Source organism: Actinia tenebrosa, unplaced genomic scaffold (assembly GCF_029948245.1).
Source record: "Actinia tenebrosa isolate PJP-AT-01 unplaced genomic scaffold, QUT_ActTen_1.0 PGA_scaffold0__85_contigs__length_37466705, whole genome shotgun sequence".
NCBI classification, from domain to species: Eukaryota; Metazoa; Cnidaria; class Anthozoa; order Actiniaria; family Actiniidae; genus Actinia; species Actinia tenebrosa.
In genome coordinates this window covers 5466859-5489174 of record NW_028292569.1, presented here as the reverse complement: position 1 = coordinate 5489174, position 22316 = coordinate 5466859, and the positions used below count along the sequence as shown (strand labels likewise).

Below are 22316 nucleotides of genomic sequence, written 5' to 3'. Positions count from 1 at the left end.
GGGTGTGTAAAAATCGACCAATCATAGATAATGATACAGTCACATAATCAATTTGTGATCAAAGTAAACGAAAACAAAATTATAAGATTGGGGATTTCATAAGGAAAAGAAAATATAAATTTAAGGATTTTATTTCAATCTTGAATGAGGAATTCTACAGCAATTTTGGGTCACATTAGACTTATGAAGCAAGTCTTCGGCACTGTAAAGCTTTTATAATACAACATGCAATCCGGGGCGTTCTTTAGATTACCGTTCTTTATGTAGCAGCTGGGAATTCGCCTTTTTTGGCTGGGAAAATGGAATTTTATACACTGGGAATGGAATTCATACGAAAAAATCACAATAATAAAATGGGAATGAGATTTGAGAAAAACAAAGGCTAGGACGATGGGATTTGGTCAAAATGGGGGCATGGAAATGTGATTAGGACCCCCCCCCCCCTCCTTTCAGGACCCTCTTACGACGACAATACATCCTATCAAAGAGTCATTTTCTTCGAGAAATGCTTTTACTTGGAAAAAAATAATTATGAATGTTTTTCAATAATATCGTGATTTGAGCGCAAATTCGTGAAATTTAAATGTCGTAAAATCAGTTCAACCTCCGAAACATAATTGCGGAATTACTTAGATTTCAACGTAACCTAACAAGGGGTTTTTTTACTATGGGACAATAATAAAGCACATGTCCAGGATGGTAAAATCTTATGACAATAGAAGGATTAATTTTACGCTTTCTCTTTTTTAAATCATGTTATTTTACTGTTATCGTTTTTCGTATTATAATACATACCAAAATTGAAAAAATAATTACTCAGTGCGAACGTTTGTTATAGTGTATGCTTGTTTAAATTTTACAAATCTTTGGCAAATAATCACTATAGTGAAAAAGTTTTTGTCGAGATATTCATGGTTTTCAGCCATTGTTTAAATTTCTTAATCTTTTTATACATCAGTTTGGTTTCGCTCAATATTTTATCACAAAGCCGGGTAGAAAAGAATTTCTATTTTATTATTATTGCCAATCAGAACGGGCGTTGTATTACATTTTGCAATAACAAAAATATAAATAATCGCGTCTTTCAAAGTCAGACGATCACAATCAATACTTAAAAGTCTCTACGTGTCTAATCTTCAAAAATTTATTAGCTCTGCGTTAAAACTAGACTCAATGCTTCTAAGTTATTTGTTTTGGATGCTGTAAACGTTCACTGCCCCTGAATGAAAAGCTTTCGATGAACTCCTTGGAAAAGAAACCACAAAATTATCAAGTGATGAATTGTCGCTGTTTATGTTGATGAAAGATGTTCCAATTCGAGAGCGTTCCTGGGGAAAAAGGAATAAAAGCGAATAATTTAGAGTGAAGGTACATAAATAAATCACGTACTGAAAAAGCTAATGCATTTTTGAAGCGGATAATACTGCAAATTGTTTTTATATTTGCTTAAATCAAAATATAAGTGTAAAAAGAAGAAGCGCTGCTTTGATGTTTAAAAGTAAATCTGCACGAGAAAGCAGTTTTAAATTAAGATAGATGAGAATATATGAATAATGAAAGGGAGTATGCTGGGGTACAAATTTACAGAACTATTGAGGACGTAAAAAAAAAAACCTGGCAGTGACCACTCGCCTTTCTCATATAGAAATTTGGGCTCTATATAAATTATAAATCATTATCATTTTCTCTGACGTGCCCACACATGCTGGGGTACAAATTTACAGAACCATTGAGGATGTAAAAAAAAAACCCTGGCAGTGACCACTCTCATGATCGCAAGCGACTTTCCCATATAGAAATTTGGGCTCTATAAAAATTATAAGTCATTATCATTTTCTCTGACGTGCCCACACAGCAAAGATTTCGTTTCCTTGGTTACTGATATTATTAGCAAGAATCTAAAAACAGTTTATCCCTTAACATGTTTTATTGCAAAGTTTAAAATATCGTTTGAAACTGATGTGAATTTTCAGCGTAGCTGTTAGATACCCATATGGAAATGAAAAATAACTAAGAACGTCGATAAAACCATTTCTTTTGTTATAATGCCATGTCTACAAAAAATAACTTAAAAATTAAAACTAATTATTTTTTAAATACAAGCTAAAAACTTACCTCCGGAGACTTAAAGACGAGAGAAGCCTAGTAAAAGAAAAATTCAAACAATTATTTTCTAAATATCTATTTAAAAAAGGTAGCTTTTTAAGAGTTTTGCTCACCTTTTCACCTGGACATGGTTCAATCGATTTGCAACCTCTTGTCGCTTCGCCTGTAGGAAAGTTCTGTCCGCCATAAAACACATACAATTGTCCTTCTTCAGCTGCAACACAACGAGGGGCATTTTTAGCATGTCATCGCTTAGTTTTCCTTACTTTACGAAAAGCATGCATAGACGGCAATTTAAGGTCAAAATATGAGCGCGCACCTCGTGAACCTGAAAATCGCATGCGCGCAAGAATACCACATTTACCTCCTTCGAGCTCCTCTGTTACATCATCAGTTCTAAACGGAGCAGAAAACACAAAATCATCAATGCCATCGAAGTTTACATCCGTCCAGCCGAGTTTCCAACCAAATCTCGCAAAACTGCGGTCACCTTCGAAGACGGTCACGACAGGAAGCTTTGTTACTGGCCAGTTGCCCTTGCGTGACAGCAAATCAGTCACGTTGAGAAGGTAGATGGCTCCACATTGCTCAAACGTTTTTGCAAACTTAAGAACAGTGCCCTGAACAGCTGGAATCGAGAATCAGTTTGTTAAAAAAAATTAGTGAAAAATGGCGCGAAAAACAATCACAACTTTTCATCGCAAACCGCGACTCTACCATGCGATTTTTGTTGCACACGAGTTTGCTTAAAATACGTTTAAAAACTAGGTTTGATTGTATGATACATATTGCAGTGCTGCTGTGGTATGGTAACATTTTTTCCCAGGGTATCTGATCTCCTTCTTCCTTGGCGGTGTTCAAAAGCTCTAGGCTCTGGTAATGAGGATTGTTGAACTCCTACTTGGAATGCGCGTCTGCCCAAGTCCTCCTTGTACCTAAGAATGCCTGCAATGTAAGCCAAGCTACTAACAAATCCCCCCCTGAGCTCCAAAATGCACTTACAAAGTGTCGAGGCTGATACTGCTAAAACATTGTTGCTTTTTGGATTAGGCCTCCCAAATGCGACGGAAGTACCAAACTTCATAAACGTAGCGTGTCCTGTGACTGTAACAACTGGAGATGGCTTCGTTCCTGGCATGACGTCATATACATATACCCTGCCAGCGCTTTGGGTGTCATTGGTGGAGTAACTGCAGTCTGGTTTGGCACATATTCTGCGGAATGGTTGAAAATAACAGCATGAGACCTATAAATTATTGATGTCATGTAGTGGGGTTGTCAATAACTTCCCGGTGGGACGTCGATAAACAATTGAAAAGCTAGCAAAACCTACGTCATCTGAGGTGCCTGTTCGGTGACGGGACAAACAACTTTCGTACCTGCTTTCCAAAAACTATTTCCTCTTTCCAAATAATTCTCAAAATCTTTTTTTAAATGTGAAGCTTACCTGAAAGTTGGTGCAGTAACAACCAGTAGTGGTTTGAGATTGCCGTTGAAAATCAGTTCTATCGAATATCCAAACCAGCTAAAGTCCTGTTCACCAGACGCCGACCAATCAGCATCCAACACCGAGAACTCCTCTCCAGGCTTCCTCGGAGTCTTGGCGAAAAATATCGACACTGAACCCCTCTGGGGACCCCCCACAGGGGCAAAAGGGGAACCTATTATGAGGTCTTTGTGTCCATCGCCATCTATATCTTCCCCCATAAGAGTGGTCCCTAGGTTGTAATATTGGCCTTTTCCTGTGATGGTCAGATCAGGTTTGGGCAACAGTCCTTTGCCTGGTACACCATAATAGATATAGACTGTGCCAGTGTACTGAATGCTGTTGGCGCCTTGAACATCATAATAAAGATATCATTAGATGATTAGTTTTCGATGGAGAAGGATAACCAATAAAGAAATACTGAAAACTTCTAGTTTTGCGCACACATGCACAAGCTAAAATTCCTTACATGAATATACAAAGCATAGGGCACGAAGGGAAGTTACCAAATTGCGCGCACGTTGACTACCTAGCGGGAAAGACTTCCTACCTGTCGATGGAGCACTGACAGCAAGATCATCAACACCATCCTTATTCAAATCTACTACAGCTAACCCATCACCAAATTTCCCATTCTCTATAACACCGTCAAGAATTGTTTGGGCTTGGGTGTCAAGGTCCAGAGCATCTAAAGGCAAGCTGCCATCTTTGTTAGTATTTACTACATATACACGACCGTACTGGCTTCTCCCAGGAGTACCGTAGCTTGGTGCGCCAAGAACGACAGCGTCATGTGTACGATCAAAGTTTCCTTTGGCTAGGGACCTAGGAAATAATATTATTAATTTGAGATGACATTATTTTCTGTCTTTCAGTTCCTTTAAGGTGATCGAAGGTGCATTATCCGCGCATTTTGAGTGAATAGAATACATTTTGTATGACGATACGGCACCGGGTAAGGTTACTGTACTGTACAGCTTGAGCTGAGACGGTACTGTCATGGCACTTTAATTTAGTGCGTTTTTCATATAGTCGTTTTTCGTAGTATTTTTTTAAGGAGACACCTCGCACACCATCATTGGTGTGCGAGGTGTCTACTTAAAAAAATAACGTTACGTTAAAAAATGACGCTAACGTTTCTCCGTGCCGTTCACTAAACCGTTAAAAATGCGCGCACAAAGTTAAACCCTATTTTACGCGAACTTACCAGCCTAAATTTGCGTAAGACGTCTTGGTGGAATACGATGCACTTCGATATGCCGATTCCCTAATGTTGCGATTAAATGTTATTTTACTATTATTTTTGAATTCTCCTTTACTTAATTCACTTTTCCTTTCCTTCAGAGATTGAATAAATATTTCATGGATTAAATTTTCTTTTAGAGAAAGATAGATTCCTTGATCCGCTCTTCTGACTTGGACATCGGACAACTTCAAATTTTCAAATAGTCCTGGAAGAGAAATTATTCCAGGATTTCTTAGGGCTATTTCCTTTGTTTCTGTGATTATTTTTGCTTTGTTGCAACGTATGAAGAGTGGGCTTTTTGGAATGTAACAGAAGTTGGTTCCGTGTTCTAACATGTCTATAGCGTCATGCCAAATAAGTCCAGACCACGCGGCCATATCAGACAAGCCACCTGAAAGAAGTAAAGAAAAGACAACAAGGAATAATGGTATAGGTTTGCGAGCAATCAATAAAAGTTCATTCATAATGAATGTTCTTAACTTAAAGATAGGACGGCGAGGCACCTTGAAAGTGGGCGCGGGATGAATTTTAAAATATAGTAGACTAGTATGTATAAGACTAAAAGCTTTTGGAGCTCGAAATTTGAAAATTTATTTGCATTTAATAGCAAAAAGTGTTGAGGTAAACGGTTCCCAGATACTTTCTCTCTACGGTCCTTGACAAGTAATGAATGAATTGCCCAAGATGGGACCAAAGTTACTTTACGTCACTCAAGCCTGTTTCCAGGGCATTGAATAAGGGGGTTTGTATTCTGTACTTTTCAGGGTTGAAGTGACATTAAAAAGAGGAAAAGAGAGAAAGAAAGGGAGGAAGGGATGTTCGTTTGCACCTTAAAACCACCACTGTTGACATTAGAGAAGGTTGCAGGTCATGAACTTTTTAACACATGTTACGTTATAAATGGTTGCAAGATTTTTAACTTTTTGACTGACATCTTTATGACTGTTTATGACCACCTCTAAAAATTATAGTTTAAACATAATTTTAAAGACAAACCTTGAAAATACTCATGAAGATCTTCCATGAGAAAAGGAGACTTTGAGGCATATCTCTTAAACAATTTGCTGCCAGCGATCCTTTCTCCCATCCATCCAAGAAATAGAATTTTGGTACACATCTCAATCTCTTCTGCTTTGATGGATTCTTTGCCATAATATTCAGTGTAAATGTTGGCAAGCTCATTAACTGGAACATACCTTAGAGACATATTGAGAAAATGAAATCATTTCTACTTACACCTACTTGCAAGAAGGTTGTCATACAAGAATAGAACATTAGTAATTTAGTGAAAAAGGAATACATTAAAAGACAAAAGAAAAAGTTGACCTTTAGTGATCTTCTTTTGTTTTTTAATATAATTCCTATCCCACTAAATCACTAATGTTCTATTTTCGTATGACAATGTTCTTGCAAATAGGTGTATCTATCCATCATACATCCAGTTTACTGTCTGTCTGTCAGCTGTCTGTCAGTCAGTCAGTCATTTGTTCAAAACATTTGTTTTGAAAATTATGATGCCAACTAACCAATTTTTCAAAGAAAATGAGACATTTTTAGTATCTCCTTCAAAAGTATTGACCATATCTCCACCAGGATCCCCCACACTATGAGCCGCTGAGAAAGAACCATGGAAGTTCACTTTGTCCATTGTTTGTAGAAAACCCTGTTGGATTCCAAGACTGTGCCATGTCACGTCAGCAACTTGGTGTGACACAAATCCAAGCATGAAAACAACCAATTTTTCAGTCTCCTAGCAACAAACAAATGAAAAGAAAAGTTAAAAGGTCTTTTGCAACAGTTGGTCACTTGACCCCACCTCCATTATGAAGAGACATGTTACATGTTATGAGCTGAAACTATGCCTTCCTATTAATATTGAGGTGCTCTTTCCATTTCTGAGTTCATTTTAACACAACTGTTTATTTTAAGAGGGTGGGGTCATGTGATCAACTGTTGCAACAGGTCAATTGCATCCATATCACTGACACCTCGATCGAAAGGAATCCCTATAAACTGCTTAAAAAGTTACCTTCCCCTTGAAATTCGTTGAATTCTTGTCCCTCCCCTTTATGTAGTATGAAATACATGATGGCCCACACCCCCCGCCCCCCCTTTTGACTGTCAAGTAAAAATTTGGTGGCCCACCCCTGAATTCCTCTGGTCCACCCCTCTCCTAAAAATTTAATGCTCCCTAATTAGGTTGTAATAAACATTATCATTATGATTATCATCATTATCATCACCATCATCATTCTATTATCCCCCTCTCCACAGACACTCCTCCACAATCTCTCGTAACATGCCGTATCAAGTCATCATGAAAGCATTAAAAACTTTGATACCTTACTCCAAGGTTTTGGATATTTCTTTCTGATATAATTCACCGTAGCATTAAGAAACCCAGTCCAATGTGTATCTTCAGCGAGAGAATGATACTTTCCTTTAAAACAAAAGCTTGAATACATAGCATCGGGATACGGATTACCAGCGATAAAGGCATCTTGATGTGAGAGAATTAGCTGTCTGTAGCTGGTATTCCCTCTTTGATCGTCAAACCACTGAATTGCCTGGTGTCCTATTGCTATGTGTGTACTAATCCCACATTGTAACGATAAAGGAATAGATCCAAATAAAAAATACGCAATAACTATAGAATAACCCATCACTCCTGTCATTACGAATGTTTTGATCGAACCTCTCCGACGTTTTCCGACAAGTTATTGATTTATCAGTTGAAATGTCGAAAGTGAGTTGTACCGAGGCGATCCGACGAAAGAGCGGACACGCTCGACTTGCTAACGGAAATAGTACTGCCTTCGAGACTGAGGGGTCAAATGAACACGAATTAAGCGAGGAATGTTGTATTATTCTCCATTATGACACAAAATGAACAGCATTACAGAAGAAAGTGGAAACCAAAGCCCAAAAGCTTTGGCTACCCAGCGATCTAAAGTGAACAGGAGCGTTGGTTCCCCTTCTCTGCATCGACATGGAAGGAAAATTAGACACGAAAATGACTTAAGAAGAGAGGTATGTCAGTAAGTTCACACTGCGCTTCTTCTGGTCTCCATGACAGTAAAAATTATAAACTGGTGTTTCCTTCTTAAGAATGTAACTTCTTCTGTCCCCATTACTTAACCTTAATCTAAATTAATCGAAAAATTGATTGGTATGATAAGTTTTATCGAGATAATAAAAACTCAAGTAGCCTAAGAAAGCAAAACAGAGGCGGTTCTTCTTTTGCGCGCTGCATTTTGAACACTTCTTCTTGGTTTAATCCGTATCTGGTATCCATCTTTAGAAATAAAACTTGACAGCTTCTTGACCATTCATTCTTTCCTGTGTTCTTCACCGTGTACTCTAAAAACAAGATGTTTATCGAGCGGAACTTCGATTTTATTTGCAAAAACTTAAAACTACAACATTTCTATTCACTCCAAGTGAGATAAATAATCACCATCAACTATTTAAAAACTTCCACCATTATCTTCAAAATACTTATCAAAATAAATAAATAAGATATATTTTATCACTTCATAAAGGTTTCTTGATATCATTAGCTGCTCAATGAGTTATTACTAAATTATTTTGGCACTTCAAAAGCACATTCCAGGTTTTTCTGGTTCCTTAGGAACAGCGTCAACTATTATTATGTTTGAATGCTTGAGCGGTTTTTAATTTCAAAATAAATAAAATCCTTAAACATTTGACAAGTACTTGCTAACTATATCAACATTTAAATTCTTGATGAATATCTCAGGACATTTACAACGACAGCGAACTATGTTGTCAGATCTAAATTAATTTACTCAGCAAAAATGAATTTTTTAAAGGCTATAGATTCACATGGAAATTAGTTCCAAGTTTTTCTGAATTTATTTATACGATTTCATGAGTTATGCTGGTTTGAAGGGATTTAGGAATTCCTTGTTGAAGATGAATATTAGTTTGGATGTTTACCGATTTTTTCGACACTTGGTAAGTTGGAAAATAATGAAGTTTACTTTGTAATTTAAGATACAAACTTATTAAACTATTAGATATTTGATGGTAATTTTCTAATTACTTAGGTGTGGAGTGCATACATGTACTCCTCATGATATTTACATGCTATTTAGATCTCATGTCAGGTTAAAGAATATTTCTTATATAGAAGCAAAGTAAGAAAATACAGTTAGGCAATCAAGAGTAATTTATGAAGATTTTTAAAATAATTGTTTTGGGAATGATCTAACTAGTTTAGAGCTACTTTATATTTTCATACATTTTGGGTGGCCCAATTTTTAGATTAAAAACGTCTACAAAAATCTAAGATTTAAAATATTTTCAATATCTACTTCAACTTGGTAATTATACTTATTGTAAGATATTGATGATATACTGCATTAAAATATCTGCATTTCATTAACTTATACCTGTACTGTATTAATGTTTAAAATGACATTTCATACTATAAGCATTAAATGAGTGCATTTATACTTGACACTTTATGACAGGGTGCCGACTTTCCTTAAATTGACTACCTGCCAGGTATTTCTGGTGGTAATGTGTGTTTCAATACTATTACTGACATATTTTTATCAATTTTTTACCAGTAATAATATAAATTATACTGAAGTTACTTTTAAAAATATTGTTGTAAGCTTGATATTTGTTCGTATACCCCATTTTTAAAACTATAGCCTGTATGCACTCTGTAAAAGAGATTTTCTTATAATTTGAATCACATACAAGCATTTTCTACAACTAACTTTTTAGCATTTCTGAGACATTTTATAAATTTATTTTTTACCCAAACAACCATTTTATATTTGTAATTTCAAACACCAACGTTGGGATTTATTGTTGGGAATTTCCTTCTAATACCCAATAGAAAAACAAAATTCCCAACAACCTAAGATTGGGAATCAGTGCCACATTCCCAATTGCCTTCTCTCTGGGAATTGGATGGGAATTCGTTGGGAATTCAAGGAAATTCCCAACAAATTCCCAATTTGGGAATCCGGTTTTTCCCCCTGTGATAATGTGGTGAAAAATAAAAAAGTTAACAAATTTTTTTATTTTCTCGGACCTTAAAACTATAAATGTTATTTGTTATATTTCATTTCTATATGATGCATGCGTGTTCATATACCTAAAAATTAATGTTGAGTTGCCATATAAGGTATTTGATATCATATAGATATTAGGAAGTAGAAAGCACAATATCAGATGTTTGGTCTAGTAAGGATTATTTCCAATCAAATTTTATGGTTATTTACCTTTCCTATCCAATCCTATCTTAGGATCAATATGTAGTTTCGTCAATGACATGATGAAAAAAATAGTATCAGCAAATTAATATAAAATGCATTTATTATAAAGTTTATATAATATATATTATACTTAGAACACTCTATATAATATATATTATACTCAGAACATTTGTCATATCTTAAAAATGTTCAGTTTAAATTTCATTGTTTTGAAAGCAAATAGAGACTAAATATTTAGTTACTAGAGTAATTTTTTCATTTATTTTGCTAGAAAAATCCTCTTATCTACGAAAAAATCCTCTTGTTTACATTCAAAAGCTCTATTTTCGGCAAAAAAGTAAGAAATTTGTATCATTCTATTTTTAGATTTTTTTGCTATTTTTACAATTTCGTGCCAGCAATGAATTAATTTTTTATGTCTGTAGCACTTCTTTTTAATTATAAACAACTAAAACTTTCAAAATTGCTTAGCTTTACATGTAATTTTACTTCCAAAAGCATAATTTTCTTTTTTATTTAATATGTCAAAAAATCTTTAATTCAGCGATTTAATAATATCCAAAAATAACCAAACCATAATTTATTGTTTCTTCAGTTTTCTCCAATGCCACATCATCCTTAATAACAGGCATGAATTTGTTATGATTATTACCCTTGCTCTGCATAATTAACCATGTTAACCATGCCAGACACTGAGATGTTTTGTGTTTTACATATTTTGGTTTCATTAGATATTCAAGGACATGCAGTCTTGTGTGACAGCATTGTCCACTGAATAATATAATTCAAAATTATGAAACCCTTCAGCACAGAAAATGGTTTCTGACAACAAAAATGATTAATAGATTTTACAATTCATATGCTGCTCTTTCATTTTGGTGACAAAATATGGTGCTTTCTGTAGAATTCATAAATCAGGAGTCAAAATACTACCAAAAATCTATCCATTTACAGTACTATGACATATTTAAGTTAGTCTGCAAGCAGATTTGATACTTTATGGTTTCTAAGATTTTCCCATTCATGGATACTCCAGAGAGAAAAATCACTAGAAGAAGATCTAGAACCTCCAAAGATCTAGCCTATTTGGTGAGTCATTTAGGCTGAAAATGGTTGAAAATCAGATGCATAGTTTTCAGAACTTGAGCCTTCTTTAATACATTTTAGGAACAACTCCAAGCATATACAGCATGGGTAAACTCTCAACTGAAGAAACGTCCTGGAAGTCGCTTTATTCAGGATCTCCCAAGGGACATGAAGGATGGAGTGGCTCTTATTCAATTAATAGAAGTAGTTGGTAAGTGTAAATCTTATCAGTAAACTTAGTTTAGTTTATTCTAACCTACAGTACTGAGATTTGAATTCAAAATTATGGAATATGTTATAGGTATTATAACAGGTACTGGAGGGCTAGAACGTGGTCACGTACATGGTTTAATTTTCATAATGATACCCTCTGACGTTTCACAGCAAATGGATATTTTCACAGTTACAATTTTCAAAATCATAATAAAAGTGATTATTTTTAGTATTGAAGATGTACCATTCTACCAAAGTAGAAATATTATTCTTGAATTCCTAATAATAGTTTTAGTGGTAGAAAAAGATAATTTGATTCCAGTGTATCCTCTGTATAATCCACAGAACATTTTTTATAATTTGACCACTTTAATGTAATATATAAAAGCTAGTATTATTTGTTTTCCATTTGCTGGTGTATATTGTTATAACCCAGTAATAATTAATTTTTTTTACCCCCACTAAAAGCTTTTATCACTATTACTTGTAAAAATTGTCTGTCTGTTGGTACCAGTACCTTATAGATTCATTCAATCTCAGCTCCTAAACATAGCATAAAATCAACAAAATATGCTTCCTTAAATTAATTTTTTTATCAACACTCGTCTGGTACCCATGGTTTATTTCTTTTAGTCTGAAAATTTTCCCTTGAATCCATTTTATAATTGATCAAAAACATTTTCCTTTAGAGCCAAGTGGATTTATTTTTGTACTCATATCTCAATTCTTATTTTTTTCTCACCTTCCAGCTGGTGAAAATCTCCGAATTAATGAAAACCCTGCCACCCTATCCTCTATGAGGGGAAATGTTGACCAAGTTCTTCATTTTATGTCTGTAAACGAGATTAAAATGCACCATACTTCTGCTAAAGGTTAGTACAGCTGAAGTAAAATTATTTTTAGTTTTTTTGAATATTTTAACTTGAAATCATTTTCGTTTTATTGTCTGTAGTAATCATTATTCATTGTTCAATATTGACTTTTTTGCTTAACTGTTATCTCTTTTTGCTAGTGTTTGTTTACAAAGATAAAAGTTTGGTATTTGTTTCTATGAGGAAAATTGTAATGATAATTGTTCTTGAAAGCCTCAAGAGTTTATGGAAAATTTGGACAAATTGTCTTGAGAGGGATAAAAAGCACTTAAAGATGTACAGTCACATGGTTCCTGTAAACTGATTATATTTATAGATTGAGCACTGCTTGTGTAAATTGAATACATAACAGCAATAAAAATAGAATTTTCTAAATGTATAGGATATATTATTGTGAAATACAAGCAATAGCAAACTGTTTACCAGAGGATGTATAAAAGATTATGTGTCTGTAGGTTATGTTATGTTGATTTCTAACTTGTTCTTTGTATTATCATTATCATTGTGACCAGCACTGTTTATTCAGCTCCAGATTATCATTATCATCATCCACTACCACCATCATCATCATCCATCAGAGGGCCTGGTTGTATGATGGATGGATAAAACTATCCAGTGGATAAATCCTAATCCAGTGGATATAAGTCTATATTGATATGCAATAAATTTCACTGGAAAGGATTTATCCGTCAGATAGCTATAATCCAGGCTTCATACAACCATGCCAGGGCCATCATCATCCAGCACTACAATCACCATCATCATCACCCACACCACCAACACCATTACTAGCATTTTCTTTTTATCATCAACAACAACAACATCATCCATCATTAAAGTTTGGTATTCATGATTTTTTACAGAAATCCTGGATGGAAATCTAAAAGCAATAATGAGACTTATTTTAGCATTAGCAGCACACTTCAAACCAGGAAGTGTAAGGCAGTCATCACCATATCAAGTTGGTGCTGTCCCAACTACTGGTAAAAAGATTGCTCGGACACCATCGGCTGCGGCTGCGGCATCTGAAGCTGCTGCTGCAATAGCTGAAGCAAGTCGTGCTGCTGCTAGTGTTGGGAGGCATATAAATTCTAAATACAGGTAAGTCTTTTATAAAGTAATGTAATGATTTTTATGATTATATTTATTTGGTCATGCTTTCTACTAAGATGTTATGCAGACAGTCTTCTTCCTAGTCCAGGTTGAAGCAATCTCCTTAGTTGTAGATCCTTGTTAGTTCTGTGCTGTGACTGTACTTGTGCTAATTAAGTTCTATGTAGATGCATAAAGCAGAGAAAATATCGTATACCCAAGAATTGCAGGTTGGGTTGACAGTTTGCTTGCTACTTAGTGGTCTTTTAATTGGCCAGGCTTCGACAACCATACCCTTTTGGATACTTTGAGTTTATTATGGAGAGTGATTTCTCATATTTCAAATTCAAGAGTGTCAGACCAGGTTAACATCTAAATAATACCCTAATGACATATTTATTATAATAAACATAAGCACCGCCTGAGAAATAATTCTCAAAATAAGATTATTTAATAGGTAATAAGGAATAATCTCTTGTTGTTGAGGTCTCTTGCAACTTAATTTCTTTCAGACGACACAAAGATGTAACTAGTACTCCTCCAAGAGAAAGCTACAGATCCTCTAAGTCCACCTCTGAAGGTACCCCAATATTATCAGCTGATTCTCCACTCCTAAGTACCCCAAGAACAGGTAGCCAGTCCAGCCGAGAAGGAAGATCAGGTCGATCCACACCAGGCAGTGGCTCAGCAACGCCTAAAGGTCAAATATTTTATGATGGGTCAGAGCATTCTGGGTCTGACGTTGATTCAGGTTTAATGTGCTCACAGAATAAATCCAAAGAAAACAGACTTTCAGGATTAACAGAAGATTTTCTGAATGAGTTAACTAAAGAGCAAGATGCATTACATGATGAACTAGGAGAAGCAAAGAGTGTGATTCTTGGTCTTCAAAAACTAGTAGGTCAAAGAAGTTAATAATATGAACTTATTGACTGAGTGGGAGGGCCGTACAGGAAAATATTTGGTATTTGGCTCAAGGTGATGCTGTATGGACCAAACGCAGCAAGGTCTGTACAAATGACCGAGAGCCAAATATTTTCCCATACGACCCGACCTAACTCAGACAATAAGCATTTTATCATATGACCCTAAATAAAAAAGGCTTTTTAAAAGTTGCAAATTATGTCAATACGGTTGCAGGATTCAACCAGGGCCGTGCATTTCAGACCATGTGTCATTCTCTTGAGAATAAAATTCTTTGTTTGAGTTGTATGGTATTCATGTATGTTAATTCTCATGTGCAACCATTAAACAAAGAAATCATACTCAAGGGAATAATGTGTGTACTGAAATGGCAAAAAAATAATACCCAAGCTAAATAGGTCTATATATCTGTAAAACTGGAGTATTGGTTCCCTGGGTGAATGGTTACCCTGTGTTTTTTTTACCACAGGTATCCCATTTCATATGAATATTGTTCTTAATTATAGTTACTAGATGGGAGAATTGAACAAGATGAAGTACCAGATGAATATAGCTTCCTAGAAGGAACAGATTCAAAAGAACAGCTTGTTATTGTTAATGCTCGACTGTGTCAGCTTAGTGCTGAGTACGATGTCTTGAAAACTGAACGAAACAACTTCAAGGAGGAGTGCATCAACCTTCTTGGTGTCAAATCAGGATTAACCTCACGTTTATCACAGCAAGAGGAAGTCATTATGCAACTAAAATCAGAACTTTTAAAGTCTAGTTTCACGCAGCAGTCCCAGGTTGCAGAAGCAAGAGAATTAGAGAGAAAAATAGAGGAAAGAGATGCTGAGATATCAGCACTAAGAGCAGAACTTTTACGGCAAGAACGAACTATTGATAGGCAAAGAGCTGAGTTAGAAGATACACTAAGAGATATGGAAAATATGAGATATGCAGAGGTAATATAAATCTGGAATTATATAAATCATAATACATTTTACTAGTGAAAAAATCTCAGAAAAAGTCCAGGGGTCCCTACCTCAATTTTATGAAACCCTGAAACAACCTTTGTGCTGATCTTAGTCAGGGCATGACTTATATTACATTGCTACATAGATGTGGCATACACTGTGCTCACCTTTCACTGCTCTGCTTATGAGTTTAATCCTTAAGGCGCGATTACATTGAACAATTTTCTCTGCAACTTGTCTTGTAACAGCGTTGCAACACAAGCTGCAAGAGTGTCTACATGGTGCAACAGATACATAATCGTTGCCAAAAGTAGAAACGAATTCGAACGAACTTGTCTCACAACATTTTTCAAATTGCGCTGTAGGTTACATGCTGCAATAGTCCATGCAACTTGTGCCTTACAGCTGTTGCGATACAAGTTGCAGAGAAAATTGCTCCATGTAATGGAGTCTTCAGACTTGCCATTATACCTGAGTAAAAAAAACAAGAATCATGGTTTATTTGGTTTTATCTTGAGTGAATATTTTTATTCCAGGCATCTTCAAGTAAACATCCCAATGACTCTCAAGTTTATGAACTACGAAAGAGAATAGCCACACTACAAGAAAAATTAAGGAATGTAGCTTCTCATGAGGTAATAAAGGATTATTTTTTCTAACAACAAAATATTCATTACATAGTCCACACTACTCAATCAGGTCAGCAAGCACCTTCAATTTTTGGATACGTGCTTGCGCTTGCTAATTAACCAATAAGAACATGCATTATATCATGGCTATGTTATAATCTGGGGTAACCATACAATCAGCATATACTTTAATATACGCCTAATTAAACCTTGTCATTACGTTGTCATCACCAAAGGCAATAGGCAATATCAGATAGACGAAAAGCGATAAGAGATAGGTCATTCCAAGATCCAAGAATAGCTGGAATGACTCGTTTCTGCTTCTTATTCTCGTCAAGAATACGGACATTAGTGTTGAGACTGATTCGATGTTCTTTGTATTCAACGAAACCACCATTTCCATGTTGGGATGACAACATTTTTGAATTAGGTGTATATATCTAAATATATATATCATTTAATAATGGATAAATTATTTTATATCCAAGGCTGATATTTCGTCAAGAATAACCCATCAAGATCATAAAATGAAATCATTAGAAGAAAAGATACTCTCTCCACAATCCACACAACAGACAGAACTTGGACCTCCAGTATGTATCTCTCGTTTTCTTTTTTCATTTTCCAATTCATTCATTCTTTTTCTCCTAAAATAATGGATTCTTGGATTTTTTTTAACATTAAAAACTAAATCTGTATGCCCTTCTTTAAAAAAATGTCTTTGTTTTTGTAGAGAACTGAAGAGCTTGAACTAGTAAAAGAGACAATCAAACACTTAAGAGATTCCTTCCATTCTAATGACCCTCAGCAGCACACTTTAGATGCGTTAGAACAGGTGAGGACTTGTTATCACATCATTATATGTATTAGTTATCAAACACCTTTTTTATGTTGATTCTTTCCTTCCTTTTCCTTCCTTCCATCCATCCCTCCCTCCATCCATCCATCCATCCCTCTATCCATCCCTCCCTCCCTCCCTCCATCCATCCATCCCTCCATCCATCCCTCCATCTCTCCATCCATCCATCCCTCCATTCATCCCTCCATCTCTCCATCCATTTAGTTATGTTCCTTCCTCTCTCACCATACCTCTTTCTCCCACCCTCAATTATCTTTATTTCCATATATCCATCCATCCGTCCATACATCCATTATTCCATCCCACCCTCTATCCCACTATCCCATTCACTGACTGATCCCTCCAATCAGTTATCTGTATATACTATAGACCATTTTTCTTTCTGCCACCCTCAACTTTTCCTGAGCCATATATCATTCCTTCTCTTCTTCCCTCCACTTATCCACTGACCCATCCATTCTTTTTCCCTTCCTTCCATCCTCCCACATGTCTGTTTTAACATTTCTTCAAAGTTTATGCATCCAACCTATAAATACACGATACCTATTTTCTATCAATTGCTCATCTGTCAACTCATTTGGTATGCAATAATCCATATTACTCATTTGACTTCAGACTTTTACTAGTCTAATAATGAGACAAACTGGCTCTTGTGTTGAAAAACAGGTAAGCATTAGCTGTTACTTGAAGCTAGACTTTCTTAAGAGCAGGGTCCTTGGTTTATTGGGGTGATAACAGCATATATATCTTGGTTTTTTTCAAGATGAATGGTGTTGAATATGATGATGTGTTTGGCTATGTTAGGCCTGTGAAGAGGAACCTTGGTGAGTCTTGGGTTTAATAACTTAAAGTAATGATTTTATTATTAATAATGATGTTGATACAGTATATTAACTATAGCTATACTCTAGTACCCAACATGAGCATAAGCAAGCAAAACAATCCTTCAAATTTAAGCTATTTCCCCTGAAACAACCTATGGGCTGATCAAAGTCGGGGTGAGGGCATGGCTAACTCACAGATCAAATTAGACTTTTATGGAAAAAGGAAAACCTTAGAAGCACTAACACATACTTTACAAAGTGGGGGCTAATCTCTGTTTACTCAAACTAAGAGTCATTCTTGTAAAATGTGGGGGGAGGGGTGGCTACAAGCATTATTTTAATCAGTCCATGCACCTCTGTGTTCACGGTTAATAGTATTACTTAACTAATTAGCAATTATTCACCGAAGGCGAGGTGAATATCAGGGAATATCTACCGAGACGCGAGTCTTCGAGCGGCGAGGGAAATATTAGCCATATTCACTGAGCCTGAGGCGAATAATTGTTTTAGCATATACCAACTTGTGTACAGAGTAACTTATTTTTATATACAATAATTAAATAAAAACAAACAGAAACTTTTAGTTTGCATGACAAATTCATGCAAAACTTTTAGCAAAATGTTTAGTCCATGCTTCGTTGCCTTTTTAGTATTGATAGGAATGGCATTTACTTTCATTTTTTCAATTTCCTCATCAGAAATTGTAGCAAAACAATTGCCGGCAGATGCCATTTTGTTGCCAACTCAATATTCTGAGATTCAGAGGTGAATATTGTACAATATTCACCTCCAATTAACCAATGAGCGCATGCATTCTTAGGAAGTACACAAGTTGGTATTTGCTAACAGTTATTAGCTAGTGTTGAACACATAATATTCTGTTAATATTTTAAACTGAAGATAATGTTTTGAATTTTCGCACTAGATGGTCATAATTCCAGATTGTTTGAGAAGGACAGTTCAGGTGCATCCACCAAAATACTTTACTTTACTGAAGATACAGTGACCCCCTTCCTGACTACCATTCCAAAGAGGTAAGGATTCAATACTCCCTTTTTGTTATTTCCTTTATCAAGTTATATATCAAACATGTGATTTCCAAAAACCAAGAAGTGAGGTGAAAAAAATGAGGAGCCAAGTAAAATGTAAATGATAAAATGTAAATATTTAAAAAAAATAGTAAGTATAGTAAAAACAACCTGTTTAATTTCCCATTCAACTCTTTCAGTCATTCCCACTTATTTTATTTTATTTATTACTTTTGTTCTGCAAGATTATAACTTGCTTTCCCTATATTCATTCACTTTTTTTACCATTCATTCCTCTAGGCTATTTTATTCAGCAAAAGCATGCCATGAATGCTAGATGTTTCCCATTCAATCCTATAACTATTTCCCATCAATTTTTCAATTCTATTCATCATTCCTAAACCAGTTGTACAATTTATTTTTCATGTCTCTATTGCTGTTCGTAATGACTCTTTAGATGTTCCTGATGACCTTTTCAGACAAATTTTAATTGAAATCTAGAGATTTAAAGTGCAGACACATTCTGCTGAATCGTTGAAGATAAAAATGGTTTGAACGTTTTAAACTTTTTTTGCCCGACTTAAGATTGAAAATGAACATACATGACACTAAATTATCAAAATAAAATTGAATTTTTCACTTTCTTTTTTCATGCAGACATGATGGCATTTCTATTATTATACCATTTGATTTTTTGTCATTAAGTGTCAAGATTATGTAGCTATATTTAGTTCATTTATGACATTCAAAATGGAATCTCTGCCATCTGGAAACATTTTAAATTTCTTCATGTTCTAGCTGAGATACATATCTTATTTGACATTTTAGGGTACAGTTCAGGTGGATAATTTTGTCTGCAGTACTTTATCTAGCTTGTCAGCAAGTAATCTTGATGGTAATTGGTGTTTGCTAATCGTTGATCCCTTATAACCCTTTATCCTTTGTTTCTATCTCTTTTCCAGACTTGGTAACATAGCCCTTAGAGATTTCAAAACACTCTTTAATCGTCCAGGGCCCTATAGATTTCACTTCAAGGCTCTTGATCCGGAGTTTGGAACTGTTAAAGAAGAGGTAACCTTTGTTATACTTTCACAATAAAACCTAAAAATCCTCTTAAGGGGATCTTTTATTCCAAATCACAACCATCATAATATACCCCACAGAGGATAATGTTTACACATCTAACTGTGGCCACTCAACTTTTTTTTACTAGTTAGCTAATCAGGCAGCAAGTATTTGTGCATTTGCATAAGAACTCACTCAACGTGACATAAAATATTTAAAATTATTCCACTCTTTGCAACAAAAACTTAAATAAATGGCTAGGAATTTCCTAGGTGATACTTATTTTGTTCCCTTTGCTGTCTAACACTGAAAATGTTTTTGTAAAATGTCTTAATTGATTGAAACACCTGGCGGGAGAGGATTCAATGGCATTAGTAAAAATAAGTTGGGTGGCCATGGTTAGGTGCTGTGCGCTATAAGTATACTACACCCCAAACTCATGTTGATTTTTGGTGGGAGAGGAGAATATAAATTTATATTGTAAAAATTTAACATGCTTATTTTGGTTGTCTTTACAGTATTCTTGCTATTCCAATCATGGCAATAGCTAATAATTTATAAATGATTAATTGATTTTATTTTTAGGTAATAAATGATGATGATATCATTCCTGGTTGGGAAGGTAAAATAGTTGCTTGGGTGGAAGAAGATCGAGGTTTGATTGCACTGAATCACCATGACAACAATAACTATGATGTCAACATGAATGAGAATTAGAATAAAAATATGTGTTAAAGGAATATATTTATGATATTATTGCCATTAATATAGAGTGTACATTGAGCAATTCCTAAAATCCTAACAATCCTTGGAAATCCAAGGATAGAACATCTTATCTAAGTATTACTACTAGTAGAATAAAAGCATAGGAATATTGGGGGAGAGAAAGCTTTACAGGTGGGGGAGAGGGAGGGGGTCATTTGCGGCATAGGGAACACCTGGGTCCAGTTGTACAAAGCCTGGATATAACACTATCCAGTAGATAAATCCTTATCCAGTGGTCAGGATAAGTCGATGCTGTTAACCAATAAATTTATCCACTGGATAAGATTTATCCATTGGATAGCGCTATCCAGGCTTCGTACAACCAGGCCCTGTAGGATTTCACAACTTACGCTAGCCATGGTTGTATTCTTTGCTTCTATCCATCAAGGTGAATAGCCATTTTTTCTAAAAGTATTATATTTTAGTTACTGTAGAGTAATTTTACTTGGCTAATAAAAAAGTTATATTAAGCATAATGCATAATTTAAGTAGTGGACACTCATTTCTGTGTTTTCTTTTGTTTCAATAATAGCAGAACTTAGAGTTACACTCTTTTGCCTTTAAATGATTGTTTCAAGTTGAGGCATAAAAACTGACCCAAATGCAACAATTATTGTTTGAAGGCAATAGAGTGTAACTCTCCTAATCTCTCTTAATATATACAATTTAGTTTCACATGCCAAGTAAAATCACTCTAGTATGTCTGGTAGCAAAATTAAAATTCTCTATCCTTGGTTTTCCAACTATTAACCTTAATCATTAGTTTGAGAAGACATGGAATTGGATATTTGCAAATAAGAAAATGTTTTAACAAGTATTTTAAAAGTATTGAAGTATAAATTATTTGTTTATTCAATAATTCCTGCAGCGAGCAAGCTTTGACTGCTTTGCTTTTCAGTTTTAACTTTTTAAGGAATGGAAAGAACAATTGTCAATTTCTTAAAAGAAAATTCATTTATCAAATCTTGTCTTACCTTGTTCAAATAATCATTGATTTGTTTATTACAGGTACTGCAATATTGGAACTCTCCAGATTGAGAATGCTTTTCTATTTCAGTGAATTTCATTTCCTTTAGTGATATTACTTTATTCATTATTAATTGAACAAGCCTGGCATAACAGTATTGTGCTTCTTCTCACTTTCTAGGATCTCAGATTCAATTCCCAAATTCAGCATAATGTGAGTAGGATTTTTTAACTTTCCCTTGATTGAAAGGCTTTTCTCTGTGTTCTTCAGTTTACCTAGCTTTACAAAACCTAACGAGCAAAATTCCCATTTTATATGTGATCAACCTAGAGGTTGTTTCAGAGTCACAATAAAAGTCTTTAAAATAAATTCTATGTAAACAAAAAAATGTATTCCTAGGACATTTCAATTAGGAAAGCATCATTCTCAACCCAGAGGTTTATTCAGCCTTTAAAATTGGGCTTTAAATAAGTGATCATTCAGATGTGAAAGATGTAGGCATTCAAGATACGATTAACAATGATTACACCATGTACTTATGGTATCAATAAAGACAGGGTTTTACAACAGGATTCAGTTTTCATAGATTTAATACTCCTATTGTTCCCTATTTGATTTTGGTAAATCTTTCTGGGGCAGGTGCAAATCCAGAGGGTGTCCTGAAGTGCACCAGGCACCCCCTAATGCTGACTATTCAATCTTTTTTGATGTGATGATGTGATACATACAACTTTATTTAAGAAGGGTGACACCTAACAGTTTTCATTGACAAATCTGTGGCCTTCCATAATGCATAATATCTCTATATACATTTCTTCATTTGGGACAACCCGCCCCTAACAAATTCCTGGATCCCTTCTATCTGATCCTCGTAGAGTGATTTGGTTTGGCTTTTTAAGCATAACATAACATGTTTAATACACACCCACTTTTCTATTCTTTT

At 34.9% G+C, this 22316-nt stretch overlaps 2 protein-coding genes across 4 annotated transcripts; one reads left to right on the top strand and one right to left on the bottom strand.

Annotated features, from left to right (window-relative positions):
• Window positions 1-993: 993 nt before the first annotated feature.
• On the bottom strand, window positions 994-7534 carry LOC116291696 (phosphatidylinositol-glycan-specific phospholipase D). The gene is made up of 11 exons (XM_031698905.2): window positions 7181-7534; window positions 6365-6588; window positions 5835-6034; window positions 4800-5229; window positions 4143-4417; window positions 3554-3941; window positions 3109-3320; window positions 2471-2734; window positions 2220-2320; window positions 2116-2142; window positions 994-1328 (listed from the first exon to the last, which is right to left on the bottom strand). The coding sequence occupies exons 1-11, from the start codon at window positions 7511-7513 to the stop codon at window positions 1185-1187; spliced, it is 2598 nt and encodes an 865-aa protein (XP_031554765.2). The 5' UTR covers window positions 7514-7534; the 3' UTR covers window positions 994-1184.
• A 120-nt stretch (window positions 7535-7654) lies between these two features.
• Window positions 7655-21945, top strand: LOC116291697 (dixin). 3 transcript variants are annotated; one of them, XM_089027098.1, is made up of 14 exons: window positions 7655-7868; window positions 11261-11390; window positions 12142-12264; window positions 13128-13365; window positions 13869-14253; window positions 14787-15224; window positions 15773-15871; window positions 16354-16458; window positions 16599-16700; window positions 17340-17390; window positions 17488-17548; window positions 18474-18582; window positions 19539-19647; window positions 20227-21945. In XM_089027098.1, exons 1-14 carry the CDS (start codon window positions 7725-7727, stop codon window positions 20356-20358), a joined length of 2226 nt encoding a protein of 741 aa, XP_088883224.1. In that variant the 5' UTR covers window positions 7655-7724; the 3' UTR covers window positions 20359-21945. The 3 variants fall into 3 exon arrangements, with proteins under 3 accessions (XP_088883224.1, XP_088883231.1, XP_088883228.1); XM_089027105.1 differs by lacking the exon at window positions 7655-7868 and adding an exon at window positions 8688-8816; XM_089027102.1 differs by lacking the exon at window positions 7655-7868 and adding an exon at window positions 10886-11182.
• Window positions 21946-22316: the final 371 nt, after the last annotated feature.